At 32.3% G+C, this 24,253-nt stretch overlaps 1 protein-coding gene across 3 annotated transcripts; it reads right to left on the bottom strand.

Moving 5' to 3' along the window:
* Nucleotides 1-283: 283 nt before the first annotated feature.
* On the bottom strand, nt 284-18,957 carry LOC147410662 (uncharacterized). 3 transcript variants are annotated; one of them, XM_086438140.1, is made up of 20 exons: nt 18,274-18,957; nt 17,442-17,525; nt 11,577-11,689; nt 11,236-11,485; nt 10,940-11,146; nt 10,754-10,846; nt 10,567-10,671; nt 10,055-10,416; nt 8,860-9,968; nt 6,326-6,505; nt 5,412-5,863; nt 4,784-5,297; nt 4,049-4,744; nt 3,862-3,937; nt 3,699-3,756; nt 3,498-3,569; nt 3,378-3,407; nt 3,171-3,220; nt 2,861-2,932; nt 284-1,425 (listed from the first exon to the last, which is right to left on the bottom strand). In XM_086438140.1, exons 15-20 carry the CDS (start codon nt 3,726-3,728, stop codon nt 1,386-1,388), a joined length of 294 nt encoding a protein of 97 aa, XP_086294266.1. In that variant the 5' UTR covers nt 3,729-3,756; nt 3,862-3,937; nt 4,049-4,744; nt 4,784-5,297; nt 5,412-5,863; nt 6,326-6,505; nt 8,860-9,968; nt 10,055-10,416; nt 10,567-10,671; nt 10,754-10,846; nt 10,940-11,146; nt 11,236-11,485; nt 11,577-11,689; nt 17,442-17,525; nt 18,274-18,957; the 3' UTR covers nt 284-1,385. The 3 variants fall into 3 exon arrangements, 2 of the variants coding, with proteins under 2 accessions (XP_086294266.1, XP_086294272.1); XR_015177332.1 differs by lacking the exons at nt 284-1,425; nt 2,861-2,932; nt 3,171-3,220; ... (7 more) ...; nt 6,326-6,505; nt 8,860-9,968 and adding exons at nt 6,777-6,808; nt 6,918-7,105 and having other exon boundaries at nt 18,274-18,918; XM_086438146.1 differs by lacking the exons at nt 4,784-5,297; nt 5,412-5,863; nt 6,326-6,505; ... (7 more) ...; nt 17,442-17,525; nt 18,274-18,957 and having other exon boundaries at nt 3,862-4,775.
* Nucleotides 18,958-24,253: the final 5,296 nt, after the last annotated feature.

Genomic DNA, 24,253 nt, shown 5'->3' on the forward strand with positions numbered 1-24,253 from the left:
GGTCATTTAAAAAATATATATATAGCACATATAGCAGCGGATATTAATATCCGCTGCAATAGATCAATTTAAAAAATTAAAAAATATAACAGGTATAGCGGCGGATATTAATATCCGTTGCAATACATCATTTTAAAAAAAAATAAAATGCAGCATGTATAGCGACGGATTTTAATATCCGCTACAATAGATCATTTAAAAAAAATATATCACATGTATAGCAGCGGATATTGATATCCGCTGCAATAGGTCTATATATATATATATATTACATTTACCCCATGTCCTCCAACCTACATACATTGAAAACAAATATACAATAAACGTGGAATTGAATATTAGCAACGTTTTATTTCTTATGAGTAGAAGTGAAAATGAAAAACATTAACATTATGCATAAAGAAATTATAAAGTACTACATTCTAGTTGTATCTTTTATTTTTTTTATTTTAATATATAAATAAGTTAATAATATATCCAACTAATTAAAACATAGAGGATTGTGAACATGCTTATACAGAAGTACTAATTATTCTCTTTCTGAATTGCTAAGTGTAAGAAAAATTTGCAACTATGATCTCACAATCATTAGAAAAATAGAAATTTCATAAATACAAGGAGAAGGTAGTTGTCGATCCATACACTATGTCATAATAGGTTAAAAACGATTGCTCCTACAGTCAGAAAAGGGGTTGTTTTAAAAGGAGTGGTTTTTAAACTGTGACAGACTAAAACAATCTCCAAAAACGACTATCTTTGACAGTCGGAAAAAACGACTGTCCAAGATAGTCGAAAAAAATGACAATCACTACTGTAAAATAGGGATATAGCGATGGTCAGCTATTGTCGCTATAGGGTAATTTTTTTTTTTAAATTTATTTTACACCTGCCTCCCTCACATGTTGCTGATTATTGGGGATACCCCTATGTTTTGACATTGATGACCTAGACCCCAACTAACAACATGAAAAGACCCAAATGCCCCTCATCTTCAACTTTCATAAATCTAACTATTTTTGGAACCACCTGTTCTAGCTTTAGTTTTTAAATCTCTCTTCAGATTGTTTGGTGAAGTTATAATAGTTGAAGATGGATTTGTCAGGAGTTCACATTTTCTTGGTGAGATGCACTTTTAACAAATCTACTACAGATGAATGTTATTAGATTTATCATATTTGACATGGAAGCAACCACCACCACAAAAATAAAAGAAAATGGGTTCTGGTTTTCTTACTTGTAAGCTTCGTCCACCCTGGATTGAGTGTCCATATAGCTTGGGAAGTCATGACCAACCAGGAAATAATCACCCCGTCCATAGCCAGAATCCTCCTCCAGAGAATCAAGGAGTGGATTGTAGTTGTAGCTACCAAATGCACCGCTTCATATTAATTGCTTGGCCTCCTCAAATCATGGATCTGGCTTGAACTGTAGGATTTGCAGGATCCATGTCAGATTGGTAAAATGTAAGTTTACATGCATGTATTTAATTTGTACCATTGAGAGGTATGCACCAAATTATTGACGTCAACACAAAGTCAACGAAAACTGAAACTGGAACATGAAATAATTTTGTGGAACAATGTAAAAAAAATTAGTAGTTCTTGCCCATCATTCCAAGAGTAGGTTCAGAAATTTAGGAAACCAACACAACCTTTTGGGCTCTTTAAATCATTTACAAACCTCTTTTCCTATATTAGATTTTACTCACTAAGGTTTCATAATATCAAATTCTGGTTAGATAACATTTAAATCTAGGACATGAATCCACTTGCAACTAAGGTATTAATTTTCATTGTTCAAGTATTGGTTGGAATTGGAAATTCTCTTTGGTTTGACAGGAAAACTAATCTTCTTTTTTTTTTCCTAAATTTTGATTGATTCAAAGTCAAGTGAGCAAGTTTTTTGACTAGTTCATAAATTTGTTAAAATGCTACACTTTGATGCCTATGATACCCACATATGACATGGATACAAGGTTGATATGGTGACACATAGCATATACACTTAAAATTGACATGACTGATGCAAGATCAACAGAAGAGTATTCTTGAAGCATTGCGGAGGATTGTTGGTAGAAAAGCACAAAAGGAATTTTTAACATCCATTTCTTTACAATGGAGATGTTTTCAATCTGTTTTACCAAGTGAGATAAATGGGGTGTAAAGTGCGTGTGAGTTTTCAAGGCCCATCAAGGTGCTAGCCTGCATGTGAGTTAGAGCTCCTTTGAGGCCTTCAGATCTTTAAATTAAACTGTATGACAAAGGAATAGCACAGCAGTCCTTGCAGGTTATTTTATCTACTAGACCATATTAGAGAGTTGGTTAGAGGGTGGTTTATTATCTTCTCTCACACATTATGAGATGAATTATGATACAAACCCAATTAGGCTTGATTCAAACTCACTAATTTCGTTAGAGGGAAGAGATGAATGTGGAGTATGTGGAAATTAGAGATTTGCAACTAAGTAGGAGATACTAAGGATTGCTATCCAGCACATTTATTTAAAACCTTGTAATTGTTCTACTTTAACAAAAATGAGGAATCCAATTAAGTAGAATCAACTAAGTAAAGAGATTCTTCTAACACATGGTAAATAACATTTGAATAGGAAAACAATGAAGTAAATACCAGCAAACGGATTTTATATCTAGCGAGATTGATTTTCTTCACTATATCAAATTCTATCAACCAAGATTCAACTGTGTTAGAAAATCTCATGCCTTATAATGTAGTGCAACGAATTTCTCATGTACTAGTCGTTTATGCAAGACCATGCACTTGGACCTTGGAAAAGCAGCTCAACATCTAATAAAAAACTCTAAGAATCTTATTTGAAAAAGAAAAAACTGCCCATACTTACAAGGTTGTCAAGTTTGGCATATCCCCGAGATAATCCGGTATCACTCCAGTAAAATTACAATTCCTCAATACTCTGCAACCCAATCCAATTTATGTCAATTTAAATTGTTAACACTATATAATCATGAGATACATAAAAAAGCATTCAACTCACAGTGTTCTTAAATTTTTCATGTTACTTAGCAGTGGGAACTCTGTTAAATTTATGTTACTAATCCATTTCCATGTGACCCTACCAAGGATATACACACACACACATATATATAGATAAAAAGAACTCAAAAGCCTTATAAGCAGTGCATTTATCTTACCTATGCATCTCCCACATGTACATACCAGCTAAAAATAGAAGATGATTGGCCTATGATAAAGATAAAAGAGGATTGCATAAACATTTTAGCTAGACACCCGGTTATCCAAAAAAATTAAAAAATACTACCAAGCTGGCTGTCCATATGTATGTCAGCGATAAAATAACTTTAAAGCAAACAATAAATGATGTGTACCACAATAATTACCTCTAGCTTCCTTTTCTTCTCAGGTTCTTCCTATTTCAGCTCAAGATGTAAAGCAACAATTCTACCAATATCAGTAACAAAGAAAAGAAATTTAACAAGTCTTATTAAAATTTTGCTTACCAAAGTTTGCTTGAGGCAAGTATTCTCCTCTTGGAGCTGGTTCAGTGCTGCTTCCAGCTCCACCGTGTACGCCTATAGATGTGTGAGAGGAGATTCATTAAAGCATGAAGTAGAATTTCATGAGTTATTGGGTGCACTTGAATGAGGACAAGTGGTTGAATGAGATATTATCTTCAATGATGGGACAAGAATTAGATGTACTCGTAAGGGATCATCTAAAAACTTCTCCATCGGAACTAACACGGTGTGTTGCCTGGAACTGCAAGAAGACAAATAGAATGCATAGTAAAGAAATCCATCTGATTGCAGTCAATATCAAGATAGATCAAATGAAAATAAACCTTCGGAACAATTTATTCCCGACCTTGTGCCATGGGTGACCTTTGATTTGAGGAAATTTGAACTCTGTGTTATTTGGATTCATGCATTTAATCTCTTCTCTGGTTGGAGTCCCCAAAATCGGATATAATGTTAGAAAAATCTTAATTAAGAGACAACAGAATGTGAACTAAGAGCAGAAATAAAATGAACTATGCCAATTGCCAGTAGACCTGCAGTGAACGACCATCGGGCCAAGATTGGTTTGTATATGATAAATTCTTTTCAAAATTTCACGAACGCCGAATGTGTCCCAGGGCACTCCATGATCAGGCCATTCAGGGTATTGTATATGGAGAACATAGTGGGGTGGTTCCTCAGACTGAACGAACATAAACAAAAGTAAAGCAGAAAATACCAATTCATTACATCAAGGGTCTAGAATTATTGGTATAAACTAAAACCATCCAAAATAACCAAATAAAGTACAAGTGACAAAAAACTTGGAAATTTGTCAGTCCCATAGTTATGCATGACCATAGGAATTGATATCAGTTGAGCCAGAAGTTACAAAATCAGGTGAACAATACACAACACAAATACAGAATACTATGTAAGGGAATCCAAATACAAGCAATGTTCAAATAACCACTGAAGAATACATGTCAATAACTATGTATCAAATACAACGTATAAAGTTGCCAGTCTGCCACACAAATTTTCAGTTAATAGTGCATTTAAGATTAAGACAAAATTACTCTAGAATACATACTTCACTCTTTAATCTGTCCATTGATGTTTCCTTGTTTTTAGCCTTTATTAGGAGATTCTTTAATCTATCTACATCCAGCAAACTGAAATGGTTGGATTTGTGTAGGTTGGGTTCTCAAATTAGTTAATACATGGTTCATTGTAACAATGGCATCAACCTTCAAATTACCTAACCAAATGGTAGTTTAAAGTATTACCTTCAAATTACCTTCAACGTCCCAGCTTCGTGTATGAAACCACACTTATCATACATGTCAACAAGAGAGCTACTCACGAATATGTCTTCTTCGACTCCAGCCACCAATGCATAGCCATGAATCTGTCGCAGTTGCACAAGCAGGCAAGATGCCACTAACTGTAAATGAACTAGGCCGGATTCCTACATGAACTAGGCATAATGGAAAGAAAATCTGTATTTGTAAAGCATGGAAGCTATATACCTGTGAAATCAACAACAACCATAAAATTGAGTTCAAATCCACTAGAGATATAATCCAAAAACCTATATAGTGCTTTCTCAACAAACCCATCAACGAAAAGTTGACCCTTAAGTGTCTGTAGAGAAAATGTTGTAACATAAGCAGTGTGACACAACAACTTCATTCAATAAGTCGTTAAAAAAAAATTACCTTCATATGGTCCTTCCGAGCAGAAGGCCCTTGTGTAACTTTTCTCCAATTTTTTCCTTGTGAAGTCTTTCCAATTCTGCCACTGAGATATGAAGTTTTATGTTGGATTAAATGGATGAAATGTTATATAACCAGGAATAAAAAAACTGACAACATAAGAAAGCTAAGTAATGTGGCCCAAGCATTAATTGGTTACCCTATAAGTTCATGCTTGCCGTTGCTATTGAAATCAAAACACTCTATAACTAAGGCATTGTCCTGCAGCAAACAAAAATTTGTTAGGAAGCAAATAATATAAGCATAGAACACAAGGCACTATTTTGTTATCTACATTATGGTCGAAACACCAGGATAGTAGGATTCATGGTTTTGAAACCTGCAAGTATCCATATCAAGTTAGATTGAGAGTTACTTGACATTACAAAGTACAGAGACGTGTGGCATATTATGTTCGCTATTTAACATGCTATCGAGACACGTAAAGAATCGTAAAATAAAAAAACAACAAACTTGCTTGCTACCAATTTGCTGTGTAGTCAGGCATACTGGTTTTCAAGTCAGATTGATGTTGTCATTCACCACTTCTGTCTTACAAATTGGGGCAGAACCTCCATTCTCAACAATCCTAGATATTCTTAAGAAAGGGTCCTACAAAAAGAAAACAAAAATTGATTTTGAGACCTATATATACATGAGTAATATATATATATATAGGGAAATGTTCAGCAACAAACATTTTGGAAAAACATTTTTCAAAACATGGGTTAGAGGTTTTGGAATGGGCTGATTTTTGGTGAGGATGATCTCTACGATGAGGAGATCATCATCACCAAAACTCAGCCCATTCCAAAACTTCTAACCCCATAAAAAATAGTTTACAAAAAATGGACGGTTTAAACATGGGGCTAGAAGTTTTGGAATGGGCTGATTTTTGGTGAGGATGATCTCCTCATCGTAGAGATCATCCACACCAAAAATCAGCCCATTCCAAAACCTCTAACCCATGTTTTGAAAAATGTTTTGCCAAAATGTTTGTCAAAATGTTTGTTGCTGAACAGGACCTTATATATATATTACCTTCATAAAGGACATCATGTTAAAAATGCATACACTTTTAGAAAAGAGATTCTTGTTTTCCAAGTGAGAATAGCGGAATGTCATCACAAAAGCTTGCCTTGAAGCATTTGTTTCCTCAGCATGGATGGTCAAGTTCCCAAAATTTTTCAGGTCACCATGCCCATTTCTTCCTTGAAGACTTAGTGTCATACTTTGACCATGTTTAGTCACTATCTGCAATGAAGAAAGAAATACAATATTGTGAGCATGATAATCTCCAAACAATTCAAAATGAGATGACTATAGGTAAATTACGTAATTTGCATGCCCGTGTACACATGCATATATAATTGTTTGGATGTAGTCACAACTCACAAGATGTTAATTTTTATGGGCATAGATTTCATCCCAAAACAACAGTTTTGTAGCATCACTTACATGCAATGTCATCACTGATATCCCAGTAATACCAAAGCAATTACCTCTGACAGAAAGCCAACTCCTCTCAAGGAAGTCTTGCTCATTTAACTTCAGCGTCTGAAAGAATAATAATCAAATGAGTTTAGATTTATCCATATGCAATATCTGTGATTGATCTTGAAGGAAATAATTTTGCCAAATCTAGATTGGTGACAAAAAATGTTACCAATCCTTTGCTTTTATGGGAAACATCTGCCTCATAGCCTTAATCTTTGTCTACTTTTTCCTTCATTCCACTCCAGAAAACCATGATGCCACAGTAACTTCCCTCAAGGAGCGCATAAGAACCCACCAACAGGTCTGTCCCAAGCATCCACACTTCAGACTTGCAAACATGTTCATCAATCTGGCTATCTGTATTGATTCCATGTGAGCATTCCATTTACAGGGTGTATTGAACACAAATGTGGATATAAATGTGGACATACATGAACTCATCTCTAGGATAAAAGCTTTGAATTTATCTTTATCTTATTTTTGGTATTAAAAAATATACCAAGGCTGGATGATATAGTTCAAGTAAACTATGTACAACATTCTTATTGTATAGATGTATGTCCTTGTGTCTGGTTTTCTAAGGTGATATTTGACCTCTCATTTGTATCACTCTCAGACTTGTATGTTTCTAGGTTGTACATGTCTTAGAGAAGTCTTTCAATTTAATATTTAATAGTCTCATTATGCTTTTTCAATGGCCCTGACCATTTTATCTATGATATACCATCAGAAAATGGGAATGCATCTAAGCTCCAAATAATTTCTTAAATGCAAGTCTCACGGCCTCTGAAGGCTTACGACATATTCTGTTGGCACAAATTTGTTTCTACTTCAAAGTTAACAAGTTCACTCACTAATCACAAGTTGCATTTCTGAAGTGTCACTGCTTTCAGTCTAGCTGCATATTCTTTTAATGTCAAGATATGTTTCTATTCGTAGTGTGGCACTGTTCCTCAACAGTTTTATTGCATTTATGTTTATGTTATAGTCATAGAGTAATCACAAATTGCATCCTACAAGGCACATTTCTGATGCATTTGTGAACTGTCAACAGGAGCTACTATAAATGCACACTTTTGCAAGCGGATGCAACCTCTACTGCCCACTTTTGCAAGCTTGTTTTTGTCCTTCTTTGATAGAGATCATATACGAAAATTACACCTACAAATGGGTTTTGACCGGAAAAAAATGGAAATCGTTGATTGTCATCGCATCAAACAAACATAGATTCCCCAAAGAGGTCATTATACTAAATAAAAACAAATAATTGAATCAAGATGCGACAAAAAGAAGCCATCCCACCCTGCCAGTGCTGTAAAAGTGAGACATATATAGGGTTTGGGGTCCACCATTCAATGGCTCACTCCAAGGAGACATCAAGTCAAAATGTCTCTATTTAATATCCATAACAACTAGATAGTTCACCAACTTTTTCTGACCATCCAAATGAATACATCAGAATCTGATTTAATCGATTTTGACCCAAGAAATCACCAAAATTGAACCCATAAGGTGGAGCATCCCCTCATCTTTGAATGTCTCACATATGTGACAGAAGACCCTCAAACTAAGCCTTAACTAGCAATGCGCACCTCCTTCAGTAATGATCCTTCCAAAAGGAAAACATTCTATTTTGCTTTCTATCTAACAAAAAATAAAAATATCCTTTAAAGAATCTTGTGTCAAAAGCAAGAGAATCACCATGGACATCCCTAAGGAAACATTGCCAGTAAATGGGCATTTCTTATCAATATATGTCCTTGAAAACAAGAACACAGTTATGTAATCCACATTATAGAATGCTTCTATAGGATGCTCTCACAATTAATAATCCAATGCTTACAACACTACGTCAAAATGAAAATTCAATTGCTTATAAACAAAGAGTAAAGCACGACAATAACAAAAGACAGGGGCAGGCAGAACCTACCCAAAATAATAAGCTTTCTTAAAGACCCTTAAATCTTATTCAAATGTAAAAGAAGCCTAAAATGCAGGACAATTAAGCGAGTTAAATCGTTCGGTGCCTAACATGGGCCACCCTTTTGTGTAAGGGATTTTTCCTACTTCATGACTCTTACGAAACATAAAAAGAAGAGAAACTTATGCACCTCAACAGTTGGATCCATTTGTGCCTCAGATGCAAACCCATAGAACCTGTAAATATAACACATATGATGTAAATTAGAAAGCTAACTACAACATGAATTAATGCAACAAACACAAGGACTCTTCATTGAAAAAATAAAAAATCAATCCCTCAACTTAAAATCTATCACTCTTATTCTCGAGTCGCTCTTATGGAAAATTTCTTTATCAATAAAATGATTTATTGAAGAGGTATAACAAATAAAAATTCTAAAAAAAGATACGAAGAAATCAAAGTAGGATTATGGATAAAGAGCCTCAAGGAGCAATGGCTTTAGTACATCCAAGATTCAATTACTAATTCAAAGATATGGGTATCAATATGTGTTTGAACTGATTGATTAACTCAAATTGTGTTGTGTTTAAAATGTACCTTTGACCAAAATACATGACTTTTAGAGCAATGTATTTCTTGGTGTGGTGATGCATGGCCTTAAAGTTACAATTTGTATCCAAAAGTAGCTAAGCTTGTAAAGTACAGAGAATTTATTAGAAATATGAGACAAAGAGGAACAATTACAATTGTAAACCATTAGTTTGAGGTGATGAATAAACTCACAATGATGAATCCATGGCATACCTTCTCCCTCCTCCTTTATCCGGGCTTGGGACCGGCAATGTAAAACGTTAATTTTACATTGGCGGAGTTAAAAAGGTTTTACCTAATACATGTAGAGTTAAAAAAGGTTTTACCTAATAAGTGTTAGATATCAATCCACATATATAAGACACGATACACACATTCAAGACCAAGTTCTTGTCTAATTTTCATTTACATGGAACTGAACAATTGTAACATCTTCAACTATCACTAATGAAAGTTGCAATACAAAAAGTTGATAATTCCAACATGATAAACAAATGTTTATAGATCCAACTATCACTATTAACAGAACTTAGAAAGCAAAATATCGATCATTAATTTCTATTTAACAAAAGGTAAGGAGAGTCAAATTGTTACTAGTACTGAAACTTGTAAAACGAAAAATTGATCACCGATCATTGTCAAAAAAGCTTGCAAATCAAACTATTACTGCTCAACAGAGGTTTGTGGATCGCTGCCATTGGAAGCCTACAAACAATATTATTTTAACTATTAATACAAGAAAATGCAATTAAATTTTTTTTTTTTAAGAAGGCGAAATAAAAAGTTATTACCTGTGTACCCCGAAGTACTTCAGCCATATTTACGGTACGGCCAAGTTGCTGGCTCATAAATGACATTAGTGCTTCGAATTGTATCGAAACATTTGTCTGAAATTCAATCATCTCTCGGCGTGTTGCAGCGGCTTCTCGGCATGCCTCATCAGCATGACGATTTCCCTCAATGGCCTGTGAGATACACTCTTGACGAGTGGGTTGGGGTCCGAAAAATGCTGAGGGTTCATTCCCATCCCCATCTGCCTGACACGACCATGACCATCTTCTCCCATGACTTGGGAGAAGATGTCATTCCTACCAGTGTTGCTTTGGGAACCATCTGACATTTGGGACTTGTTCTCTTTTTGTCTCATTTCATCCTAAAATAGATTAAATACAATTAATACTAACATGATTTAAAACAAAAAAAAAGATAAAAAAAAGGATTGTAACTTACAAACATTTTTATATGATAGAAAATTTGGATACATAAGTTTTTCTAATAGAATAGGTTGGAAATATATATTTACAACAACTTTCGCTGTTTCTGCATCTATAAAGGTCTGGTCCTTTCTTGTATGGGTTACTATGAACATTTGCATCCGCGATGGCTCCACCCCATTATTCTTTTCTGTCTATTAAGAAGTAAAGCATAATAAGTCAATAAATATTATCGCAATCATATACTAAATAAGTTCGATGGTTATTTGATTTTACCTCCTCCTCGAATTTTCTTGCGAAGCTCTTTGTGCCAGATGTGTGGTGCATTTTTTGTTTCTTACGATTGGCTTTATTTTTCTTTTCCCGCATCTACAAAGTAAACAATAAAAAATTAGATAATATTCAAACCTTACCAACAGTTAATTAAATGAATTTATATGTAACTATGGTTGTTACTCATACCTTACCAACTTTGCCTTCCCAAAATTGAACAAGTCAATCCCACTCCACTTGATCCATAAAAGGTGGAAGGTTCTTTTTAACCTCATCTGGAGCTCCCACAAAGTCTAAATAGTATTTTTTTTTCAAGAGGCATTTGCGGTATTTCCATTTTTGATTGAAGGATTCAAGAACCCAACCCTTCAAGTCGGCATCGATATCAAAAACCCCCTACATCAAATTTAAAAAAGCATAGGCGTAAAGTTTCTGGATAAATATAAACAGTTAGTGTACTTTAATTGATTTATTTTTTAGATTACCTTAACAGTTTGCCAATGTTTTCTTTAGCTTCAATCGGCACTCGCCTCCAATCTGAATACATGAAAGATATGAACCGTGGCTTCCGTACCACGGTACCTAAAAATTGTCCAAGTAACTTGGCCCCATTGCCAATAGGCTACTTGTAGTTGTTTTTTCGAACACATGTTTTTAAATCCTGTGGGCCAATGTTCCAAAGTGATTCAAGACGTGTATTGCCTCGCACAAGTTTTTTATGCGTCTTGGTGGACCCTGTAGAAAATTATGTATAAAAAATTGATTATCATTCAATTACATATACATATATGAGTGTAAAATCTTAAAAACAATTAGTCAATCTTACTAGATGTTGAATTAGATGCCTGATCGGAAGGGGCAGTCATGTCTATCTATGCGGACCCCAAATGTACCGTCTCATCCCCATGTTGGGAAGGTTGTGAATCATGACTATGCATCCTATAATAAAGATCAAGAAAATGATTAGTTATTTTGAAACTTATAAAAAATGTTATTAAGTTAATGATAATAGAGGTCAATTCAAAGATTTACAAATGAGTTTTTTTAATTATTAATTACCAAATCTATGTCAAATGATACATTGAACTTGGAATTACATCATTGTACATGAATAATTTCAAACAGCATCACTGGACTCCAACTCATCCCCATCAATACTATTGAAATCTGACTCATCAATGTCATCCTCCCTAATTTCTTCTGTGGTCGTTAAAGGTGTTGTGATAATTAGAGGTGCATTGATCGTTATTCCTGGCATATCTGACCTATCCCATGTTACGTTATCATCAAAGGCGATCAAAGTATCTACCATACTTCGATCATTACAAGGCAAGTTTTGCAAGTAATCATCGATATCCTCTATTGTACCATTTCTTCCCATTTCAAACAAATCTCTTGGTTTTGACTGTACAGTAGTATACGAGTTTGAATCTATGGAGTCCTTGACGTAGAATACTTGTGTGGCTTGAGATGCTAATACAAATGGTTCATCGAAAATATTTGCTCAAGTATTGGATAAGTATGTGAATTTCACGAGCGTAAACCCCAAGTCATCTTTTTTTATTCCTCTTCTAACGTCAACCCACTCACACTTAAACAATACAACATGCTTCCATCCATAATAATTGAGCTCTATGATATCAGTTAATACACCATAATAGGTAATGTCTCCTTGAATTGGATTTCTATCACTAACACTTGAGAAACTTTATGTATTTGCAACCACGATAACTCCGCTGTTTTGAGTTTTTCTCTTACTTTCACTACCTTTCGTGCGAAATCTGAACCCATTAATGATATTCATGTTGAATCTTTTTGCGACACGATCAGGACCCTTTGCTAATTTCTTAACTTCATCTGAAAGTGGAAAATTCTCCGACTGGGAGGACTTGTTGAAAAGTCAATCATCAAATTATTTGGCGTGAAGCCTATCAATTTTAAAATGATTGACCCGACGATGCTGCTGCTTAAGTTCATTCTTGTGTTTTCTGTATATGTTTGAGTTCAAGAGATATGATTAACTATGGATATATTACATTCAATATACATGATAAAATTCAAAAGAAATATGCATTCTTACTCAAATTATGGGACAAGTGTCTCAGAGTTGAAAAGCATGTATCGATTTGCTTGTCTCCATGATATTTCATCTAGAGTAAACACTTGTTCTTTTTCCAATGGTCGACCTGAGATAGTGTTACCAAAGTCATCATTTCTTATTGACCGATTAAACCTTGTCTCCACACTATCAAAGTACCTCGAGCAAAATGTTAAGCATTCTTCTGCGAGGTACCCTTCTGCGATAGAACCTTCTAGTTGACTTCGATTACATACATACGATTTAAGTGTGAGAAGGTACCTATGACCATGCATTGAGATAATTTGACTATGAGATTGAATAGTGTGGTGCATGTGAAACTAAACAAAAAAATACAAAAATTAATGCATACCTTTCAATAGGGTACATCCATCGATAATGTACTGGTCCAGTGATTCGTGCCTCAGCAGCCAAATGAACGAGTAAATGCACCATGACATCAAAGAACGCTGGGAGAAAAATCCTCTCTAAGTGGCATAATGTTAGCACAATCCGAGACTGCAACCTTTCAAAGTCATCTACCCGTGCAACCTTAGAACACAACTCTCTAAAGAATGTGCACAACTCAATTAGGTTTGCGCTCACATGCTTAACCAATGTACCTCGCAAGGCTATCGGGAGTAGTTGTTGTATCAACACATGACAATCATGACTCTTGAATCCAGAAATCTTACGTTTTTTGGGATGTACACATCGTGAAATATTCGCTGCATAACCATCTTAAACCTTAACATTCTTCAACACATTACAAAATTTCTCTTTATCAATATTGGTCATTGTAAAACATGTGGGAGGATAATATGTCTTATTTCCCATACTAACTGGATGAAGTTTATTTCGTATTTTCATTTCTTGCAAGTCTAGACGAGCCTTCAAATTATCCTTTGTCTTTCCTTCGATGTTCAACAAAGTCCCAATGACATTATCACACACATTTTTCTCAATGTGCATGACATCCAAACTATGCCGCAACAGATTGTGTTTCCAATAAGGTAAGTCAAAGAAAATGCTTTTCTTCTTCCAATTGTAAAAATCTCTCGCATCATCTTCTCACCCTCTCTTGTGACCTTTTGCAACCATAGAAATCTTCCCGAACGTAATGTTAATGCCCTCTACTTGTTCCAAAACCTCATAACCAGATGGCGGGATTGGCATAATTCGATGTTCTTGTTCTCCATCGAAACATTTCTTATCAAATCTAAACCTATGGTCAATCGGCAGAAATCGACGGTGACCTAGGTAACAAAATTTTCTACCATGCTTTAAATGTCGAGAACAATTATCCTCATTGCAACAAGGACAAGCAAGACGACCTTTGGTGCTCCATCCAGACAACATAGCGTATCCTGAAAAGTCACTAATCATCCATAATAGTACAGCTTTCATTTGAAAAGTTTGATTGCTATGTGCGTCATATGTGTCTACGCCAAACTCCCACAATTGTCTCAAATCATCTATCAATGGTTGCAAATACACGTCGATATCATTGCCGGGTCCATAAGGACCTGGAATCAATAATGATAACATGAGATAAGGCTACTTCATGCACATCCATGGTGGTAAGTTGTATACTGTTAGAATGACAGGCCAAGTACTATGAGAAATACTCATCGTCCTAAATGGATTAAAGTCATCGGTTGCCAACCCAAGTCTAACATTGCGACTGTCTAAAGAAAATGGTCGATGTTTAATGTCAAAATCTTTCCAAGCAAGAGAGTCAGCTGGATGCCTCAATGACCCATCTTTGGTACGACTCTTGTCATGCCATCGCATGAATGCTGCGGTCTTCGATGACATGAATAACCTTTGAAGCCTTGGAACCAATGGAAAATAACGTAATATTTTAGCAGGAATCTTTCTTTTTTTTTGTCCTCAGAGAAATGTTCTCATAATTCTCTTTATGTTATACTTGCTGCCATCTCGAAGTACTACACACCTTGCATAATTCATCATTGGCTGTGTCCTTCCAATATAACATACAATCATTAGAGCACGCATCAATTTTTTTGTAATTAAGTCCCAACTCTCTAATGATCTTCTTCACATCATAAAAAGACTTTGGCAACAACTCTCTCTCGGATAATGCCTCCTTCAAAAGCGTAAGCAACATGTCAAAGGACTTGTTGCTCCATCTAGACAAACACTTTATGTGATATAGTCGACCAATGAAAGAGAGCTTTGTGAACTTGGTACATCCGGGATACAACTCTCTATCTGCATCTTGAAGCAACCTAAAGAAGTTTTCTGCATCGGCATTACGCCCTTGTGTAGGTTCACTTGCTCCATCAGGTACATCATTGTCCACACCCGATATACCAAAAACATCGTGCAACATTCCATTCATATCAACACCACCTGGAGTATCATCACATGAAATAGTGGATGTGGATGTGGAAAAGTTTCCCCGTGATATTTCCATAGTGTGTAATGCTCCATAATTCCATAAATTATGAGATGTTCCTGGACAACATCCCGTTTCAAGAGCTTATAGTTGACACATTTCCTACATGCACATGGGATGAGGCCGGTTGATTTATTCGTAAATGCGAAGTCGAGGAATTTATCAACACCGTTTATATATTCGCTACTCACGCTACATTAGAAAATAATGCAAGGGAACTTTTAAAAACAAATCTCATTGAGTTATAAACATTGACAATGGATCATAAGTAGTTGACTTTACCTCGACTTTTTCATCCAACTTTATCCATCTCTTCTTTCAACACCTAAATTAAAAAATTACTGTAAAAAAAAATACTATAAAGACTGTAATAAATGTTAGGTTTTCTTTACAGTCTATTTGAACTGAGAGAAGATAAGAGAAAAGAAAAGAAAATATGCAATTTTCTTTTCCTTTCTCCTGTTTGAATTGTTAAGTGGGGAAAGAAAAGAAGAAAATTGGATAGAAGAGAATGGAAAAAATGTCAAATTTGATTATCTCCAAAAGTGGAGATACGAGGAGAGAAGATAAAAGAATGAAGTTTTACATTCCAAGTCTGTCCTCATTATTTTTAAAATTTCCAAAAATAGGTAATATTGGCAAGTTTGTTATTACTACTTACATCTCAAGTAAACAAACATCCGATAGGCCATCCGACAGGCCATTGGCCAGGCCATTCGATAAGTCATTGGACAGGCCATTGGGCAGGCCATCCAACAGGCCATTGGATAGGCCATGGGACAGGCCATTGGATAGGCCATCCAACAAGTCATTGGGCAAGCCATCCAACAAGCCATTGGGTAAGCCATCCACCAGGCCATCCGACAGGACATTGGGCATGCCATCCAATAGGCCATCCGACAGGTCATTGGGTTAATTTTGATAGCATAACCTATCCAATCCATAATTGATGAAGAAAAAAATACATTTAAAATTTCTCTCTGCATCAAATCATAGGAAATTATCCCATAAAAGGAAGAGGGTCCAGATATTCATTATTAGTACAGTAATGATTTCGATGGGTAACCTAGGATCGATCCTACAACCTAATTATTGTAATTCCACCCAATTAAGCTTTGGGAGATTCGAAATTCTGTAGTACTGTTTGAAAATTAAAATTATTCACCTAAAATATTAAATTTTTTTTCTATTTAGGTCCATATGGGAATCTGGGATTGAACCCAATCTTAGACTTCATGGTGTTGGAGCTCAAGACTCACTGGCTAAGATTACATAGAATCATCCGAGGGGATCGAAAACCCATTCTTGTATTTCAATTTTATTCATAAATTCATAAAATAAAATGAAAATCCATGATATAGTAACTAAAATTGAATCCAATTACAAATCAAAATCTCTAAAACAAAAGAAAACTTGAAACTTGAGGATTTTTTGGTAAGGTGGGATGTGTCAAAGCTAGCACTAATACAGATGGTTCCCAATTCCATACGTTAGGTACCCTCAAAAATAAAAATAAAAATAAAAATAAAAATAAAAATCCATACCTAAAGCTATAGTAGCAAACTATTATAATAGGGTCAATTTCTGATTACTTCTAATACTTTATCCCATCTAATTTAGGGTGGTAAAGTGAGATTAGAAAGATGAGCATTACTCAAACTACAGTTTTGGTATGCAGATAAGTAATCAGCATCAGCAACTAAAATAATAAGAATGAGAAAACTCACCTATTATAGTGCTCTTTCACTAAGAAAACGAGATTGAGCATGACAGACCCTCCTACCAGAACATAAATGATTCCATATTTGCATTTCAAACTGGATGTTAAAAAGCTGAACCTCAAGAATAGGTTGTTCACATGCCACAAGTCTGACTACTTCAATACAACATCTATTTTTTAACCAAATACATCTTGTCAATTTGGTTTCTATGCAGATGCACCAAGGATAAAAGACATTTCCAAAGTATTTCAAGAAGAGTAGAATACTATATTGTTGTATTTGTTTAGTAGCAAACCAAAGTGAGAGGAGATAAGAAATTGAAACTATGAACCTACAGTAGTTAAAACCCAATTACAAGCAAACAACTGGGTGAAATATCATAGTAGACTACTATGGTGAAACATTGAATGGTTATGACTACTTGATCAAATGTCTAACATCATGGTGAAAGTTGTAGAGCAAAAGGAATACCTCAAGGCTTCAACCAAATACAATGATTCTTCAGCAGAGATTTTATAGCCACCTTCCCCACTGACTGCCCTATGGAAATCAACTCTGTTAAACCATTAGAGAAAAAATAAGATGCGATTTTCATAGTTCAAAAATTTGGGCAAAAATTTCAATCACCCACACAAACTTGCAAGGAAAGTAGCATCAACGAGATTAAAGCTTACTGTCATCACCGTATCAGCATAAAGGGGCTATGCACTTCAAACTTATTTTTTAAGAGAACCAAATTATTGGTTCTCAATGCAAGTTATTGGTGTAGCAGTTGAGAAAACACATTACTTGTTAGAAGAATACATAATAATGTTGCCATCTATCACAATATTGCTATTTGAAAGGCACAATAAGGCCCCATTCAGAATTTAGCTCGACCCTATTGAAGAAGTAATTTCAGTGCACTTAAAATGGAAGTAGAAATCACATAAATCCAAAAACATATATAGATCAGATTGCTACATTTTATTTAAATACATGAAGAAAGGATATAAATCCAACTAAAAGAAGATCATCTTCTATTTATTTTTATTTATTTATTGAAAAAAAAAACTTCTGAAATCTATAATTCTAAAATTTCAACAAGTACATTAAAAAAAACATGAATAACAAAAAATAATTAACAAAAAAAAAAAATCAGGGTTTAACAAATCACACATTAGCAGAAAATTCCAAATAAGAAATCGTTGGAAGTCTAGGGTTTAATCCATGGATGAAGGATCGAATTGCAGAGTATCAATTGCAAAAAAAATTTAAATCGAAACATCAGAGAGAGAGAGAGAGAGAGAATGTGTGAGCTTACCAATTGTTTCACTCTACCTTGTCGAAGTAATCTCACAAGCCCCAACAAACAGCAAGAAAACGAGATAGAGTGACAAACAGAGACGAAGGAACGAGAGGGAAATGAGAGGGAAGACAGAATTGGTTTTTCATGCGCACTTCTTTAGCAACTTAATTTCTTTTTCGTCGCGCGGTGAAGAGGATTTACAGGCGGATTGTGTTTTTTCGCTGCCCTTTTTGTGCCTTTTAGCTGCGGATAAATTAAACCGCTGCTAAAAAATGATTATTTTTCAGATAAATCGAGTGGAGTGTGTGCCTTGTAGCGGCGATAAATTCATCCGTTGCAAAAATACGATTTTTTTTCCTTTTACAAACGGAATTAATTTTCTGCTGCTATTTATACTAATAAAAAATTATTTTTAAAATAATAATTATTAAAAATATTATTTTTAAAGTAATTACTTAAAAAGAAAACATAATAAAATTGGATTTATGTAAGACTACCATCGGATAGTGCTATATCCGAATTCGAATCCGATCGGATATCACGAACCAAGATTTTTTGAAAAAAAAAAAAGTCTTAAAATTGAATAAACTTTAATTTTTGAAAAAAAATGATGAAAAATTCGAATAAAACATCAACTAGTTTTACATCAATTTGAAGAAATTGATTTTCAAAAACTAAATTAATATTATTTTGATTGAGCTAGGTTGAAGCCACCATGTGTGTGTGTGTGTGAAGAGAGAGAGAGAGAGAGAGAGAGGAGGGGGGAGGGGAAGTACCTACCTTGATGCTCGTTGGCCGGAGAAGAGGATGGCTACGGAGCTCACACAATCGAAATGACGAAACCCACACTGGTTTTTGCGTTTGAGACTTGAGAGAGAAGATACATTGGTAAATTTAGTTGTGTAACATGAATACACAAGCAGATATATAAGTACAAAATAAGTTTTGTTGTGTTACATGCATACATAACACACATATTTAAATCGGAACAGATATTATCGAATTGGATTTCATAACATTTGAATTCGTATCCGAAACTCATTCAAATGTTAAAATAACATCCGACTCCGAATGTTAAAATAACATCCGAATCCAAATTTGATATCCAAAATAAGTGTATGAAATTTGTTGATTGGTTGGAGATTTGACATATTTTGAGGTTTAGAAAAATGAACCTCATTCTTGATAAGGTATGATTTCTTAGATTTTTAATTTTGAATATGCTATTCTAAATTTTGATTTAAATTATAAGAAATAAATGCATTTGGAGATTGAGAAAAAATTACTTTATAATATTTGGAGGATATATTGGGTTGTTTGGGATTGAAAAGATTACTGCTAGAAAATAATTACTTTTAAATTTGAGGAATCGTTAAATATTCGAATTGCTTTTGCGATAATGAAAATATGGTTTTACCTATTTTATGGAGGTATTTAGATTTTTAGATATTGGAGAAAGACGAGAAGGAGAAATTTGAATTTCTACAAAAAATTTCTCGTTTTCTTTTAACTTTTGTTGACTTTTGGAAGAGTTCATTGTGACTTTTGAAAAAATTCTCTGGTTAAAAATTTAGGAAGACTATTTTGAGAATCAATAATAAATTCAATATTAAATTAAAAAAATAGATAGTAAAGTTTGTCATCTAGCAAAAAATTATTTTAATGCAAGGTTTTTTATATCTTGTTCTAAAAGATTTTTTACAGATTTACAATAAATTTTAATAAAAACTTTTGATTTAGAACAATACTCTGAAATTTTAAAATTGTTAAAACAATTGCTAAAATTTCTTTTTTGATTGTTGAGTAATTTTGTTGACAGAAATTCTAAATTCATGTGGTATATCTTATTATTTATTATTCGTTTACTGATTTTTGAAATAATATTCCTTTATACCTTATTTCTGAGGCGTCAATTTGGATTATTTTTGGAAGTTCTGAATTTAGAATATGTAAGTAATGTAAAACTTTGATAGTTTGTTTAATTTTTCGAACTGCTTGAATATAATTTTGAGTCAATATCTTTTTGACTTCATTTTTCTCAGGTCTTTTGAGGACATAATTAAAGCATCATAAGAATTGAGAACATAATTAAAGCATCATAAGAATCTTTGTAATTATTTTTTTATCTGTGATTTCATCAAGAAATTTATCAGCAAATTGTATAACAAGATTCACTGGTGTATATGTTTTGTTTTCTAAAGAATATCATAGAAATTAGATTTTTATTTGAAATAATTTAATTTTTATTTAAGACAAACTAGTTAATTTTGTAATATTACTTTTTTAAATATATATAAATATTTCAATGAGAATCTATGTTTTGGGAGAATATTAGCATATCGTTTGTATAAACTAGGATGAATTTCGAGTAATTTGAAAATATATCGTTAATTATATTTTAAAATTCACTTGGAGTATTTTTTAGTCTAAAAGGCATTACATTTCATTCATAATGTTCTAATGGGACCGTGAATGCAATTTTATATTTTTCTTTTTCTTATATTTAAATTTGTCAGAAATTTGATTTCAAATCAAATTTTGAAAATACATTTACACTTGTGAGTCGATCAATAAGGTCTTGTTTGTTTGGAACAAAGTATCTTATTAATTGTAAGACTTTATTAAGAGGTTTAGAGTTTATTACAAGTCTAGGAGCTCATCTTTCAAGTTCTACTGTATTTTTTACCTAAAAATGACACATCTTAAAGGAAATTTTGATTTTCTGATTAATTTTTTATCGAGGAGATCTTGAATTTTTTTTTTGGCATAATTCTAGATAACTAAAATTTATTTGGATTAGTTTAGTTTTTATCGGAATATCTTTCTTATCAAAATTTGAAATATAAAGAAGAACAACTTGATTAGATTTCTTGTCAAAAGGCATTAGGAACGTCTGAACAACAATTTTTTATTAATGATTCCTCAAAGTTTTTTTATTTTTATTTGTAATTTTGGGTTATCAATATCTTGTTTTATCTTTTGAAATTATTTTTCTTGATTTATAAAATTAAGTAATTTTTTTATAGATTGAATTAAGTTTATTAGTAATTCAACTTGTTCAAAAAGGGGAGGTGATATAAAGTTAAATAGTACTTTAGTATCTCTTATTTTATACAGGATTCCTTCTAGAACCATTATGAATGGTTGTATTTTATTTACGAAAGGATTTCCTAATATTACTTCTTGTTAGAGATTAGGTATAACAAGCAAGGAATAGGAATAAAGACTTTTTGTTTACAAACAAAAACGTCAATTAATTTATATTTAATATACATATTTTTTTCTCTTGCGGTCATTAGAGAAGTTTAAGTTGGTTTACAACAAGATATAAGAATTAATCCCTCTTTTATACAATTTAGATTTACGCTTAAATTTATTAAGACTATAAATTTTTTAGAATTTTTTTTATTTTTTATAGTTATAGAGAGTAATTGTATTAAGGAATTGATTAGTTTGTTCTTAAGTATCAGAAAAATTTTCTGATTCTTATAGAAGATTTGAAGACATTTGTAACTAAGATACTCGTTATTATAGGACTTTAATTTCTTCTTTTAATTGGTTAATTTGTTGTTGTAAACTTGAAATGGTTATTGAGGAAGTAGATTCTTTTGAAGAAATTTTATTTACTCTTAAATAAATATCTTTTAAAAAATATAATTGGTTTGATATTGAAATTTTTTTAACTTTTTCTTTTTCATTTACAAATTATTGTTTTGATTTTGATTTTTTATGTTTTCCATTATTTAAATTAGATGTTGATTACGTTGATCTTTGTCTGATATTTCATCAAGTATTTTTAACATTAATTTTACATTTTCTAGTAATATGTTTAATTGAAAAATATTTATAGAAGATGAGGTGGAAGAAACTAAGTTGAGATACCATGGACATCCATAATCATTTTCTAAAGAAATATGAATTTCAATAGAAGAGGATATTTGTAATTCATTTACTTTTTTCTTAAAAAAATTTAGATGACATCTATTAGTTGTATGTTCGGATTTTCCATATTTGTAATAGATTATTGATTTCAATTATTTTTCTATTTTTACTTGAATATTTAAATCTCTTTTTCATTTTGAAAATTTTCTTTAAAATCTTAGAAGATCATTTGTTAAAATTATTTTAAGTTTATTGAGTTTTTTAGGTATTCTATTTATTTTTTGTGAAGGTGCTCTAAACATTTCTTTTCAAAATTGATAACAAAAATCTCTTAATTTTTTTTAAGATTTTTGTTTTTCTAGTTGTTTTTTGAATTTTAATTCTAAGCAGAGTTTTAATCCTATCATATTGACTCTTTGTATAACCATTCCAAATGAATATTGATAATAATTTATATTATCGTTATCACATTTGAGACTTTTTCTTACTTTGTTTGTAAATAGTTTTGGTAAGTCGGATATGAATTTTTCTTTTCAGAATACATCATTGCATACGGTATTTAAGAAATATAATTTGGATAAATACACATCTGTATACCATATAAAATCAGTTAATGTTGGACATTTCAAATTCATTACTATTTCTTTATCATTTTGTCATAATTCATCTATCCTTCGATTAAAATGAAGGAAAATTATTGAGATTAAGGTTATAAAACTATCTGATTGTTCTTTTCTATTTTTATCTAATTTTGGCTCACCTTTGTTGTTTAATTTAACTTGTTTTAATATTTCATTATTTTCTTTTTCGCTTAACATATTATTTCACCAACCGTATAATTAACAAGTGAAACCATCAACTACAGTTTTGGTCATAATTTGAGATAAAGTATTCATAATTTGATATTATGTTTGTCTGTTAATGTTCAATTCGTATATTTCATTTCCATAATAATGTTTGAGTGGATTTATTCTTTCTTCAAATTGAATATTAATTGGTATTGGTCTTCTATAGTAATTTTTTATTTTATTATAATAATTTGGTTTCGAATAATTTGTTCTTAGATATTTAGATTTTTTTATTTTATTTATTTCAAGATTTTCTTGATTTAAAAATTGGGATTCTATATTTTCTATTGAACTATTTGAAGATATGTAACTAAATTCTTCTTTTTTTTCTTATTTTTTTCTCTCTTTTATAGTTGAATTTTTTGTTAAGATATTTATTTTTAAATTTATTTGTAGTCTTTTTGTTATTTCTTCTAAAAAGGAATATGTTATTTCTACATGAGGTAATCCATGTTGAAAATGAAAAGAATTTTTACCATTGTAGTAATTGAAAATGATGATGATGATTCTATTGACGTTGATTTTTTTTTCATTTATTTTTGGTTTATCAGTTATTGATCATATTTGCTGACTTAACTGGTGAAGATAGGTGTTTGTATGATTATTTTGTTCTATTACATTAGAAAGATCTTTTTGTGTACATGGAATTTCTTTTTAAAATTGTATTTTTTATTTAAGAGGAGTTGCAGCTGATCTCATGATTTTATTGCTTTAAAATTAGAAAATGTTGATTCAATTTTTTTATTTTTTAAAGTTTCCTAGATTTGTATTTTTTATTTTAACGTGTTTACCAAAAGCGTTTGATTTGAATTTGTCTTTGTTTGTAATCGAATAAAGAAAGGAATATGTGTTTATTTTTACTCAATTTTTATTCTGTATTAGAGAAATTCTTAAAAAAACATTTACTAGAAAGATTTTTTAATATTTTTTCTTTTAGTAGTTCTTTGTTTATAGTAAAATTATTGTTTTCTATACTTATTGTATTGATTTCTTTAAGTGGACTACCAAAGTCAGATTCAATAGGATTATATTCTGTATCTGGTATCAGAGCCAAATTTCAAAAAGTCTCCAAAAATATTGTATTATTCTTGTTACAGTTTAATACTCAAAGGTATATATTTTCAATTATTATACTCATTTTAATTTCAATAATCCTTCATTTTGTAAATTCAAAGATAAATAACACATGACTCTATCACCATTGGATAGTAATTCACTTTCATCTATTGTCTACAAGATAATCTGTCGAAGCCTCCTAATTTATT

This window comes from Akebia trifoliata, chromosome 1, assembly GCF_017979445.1.
Source record: "Akebia trifoliata isolate Shusen 1 chromosome 1, ASM1797944v1, whole genome shotgun sequence".
NCBI lineage: Eukaryota > Viridiplantae > Streptophyta > Magnoliopsida > Ranunculales > Lardizabalaceae > Akebia > Akebia trifoliata.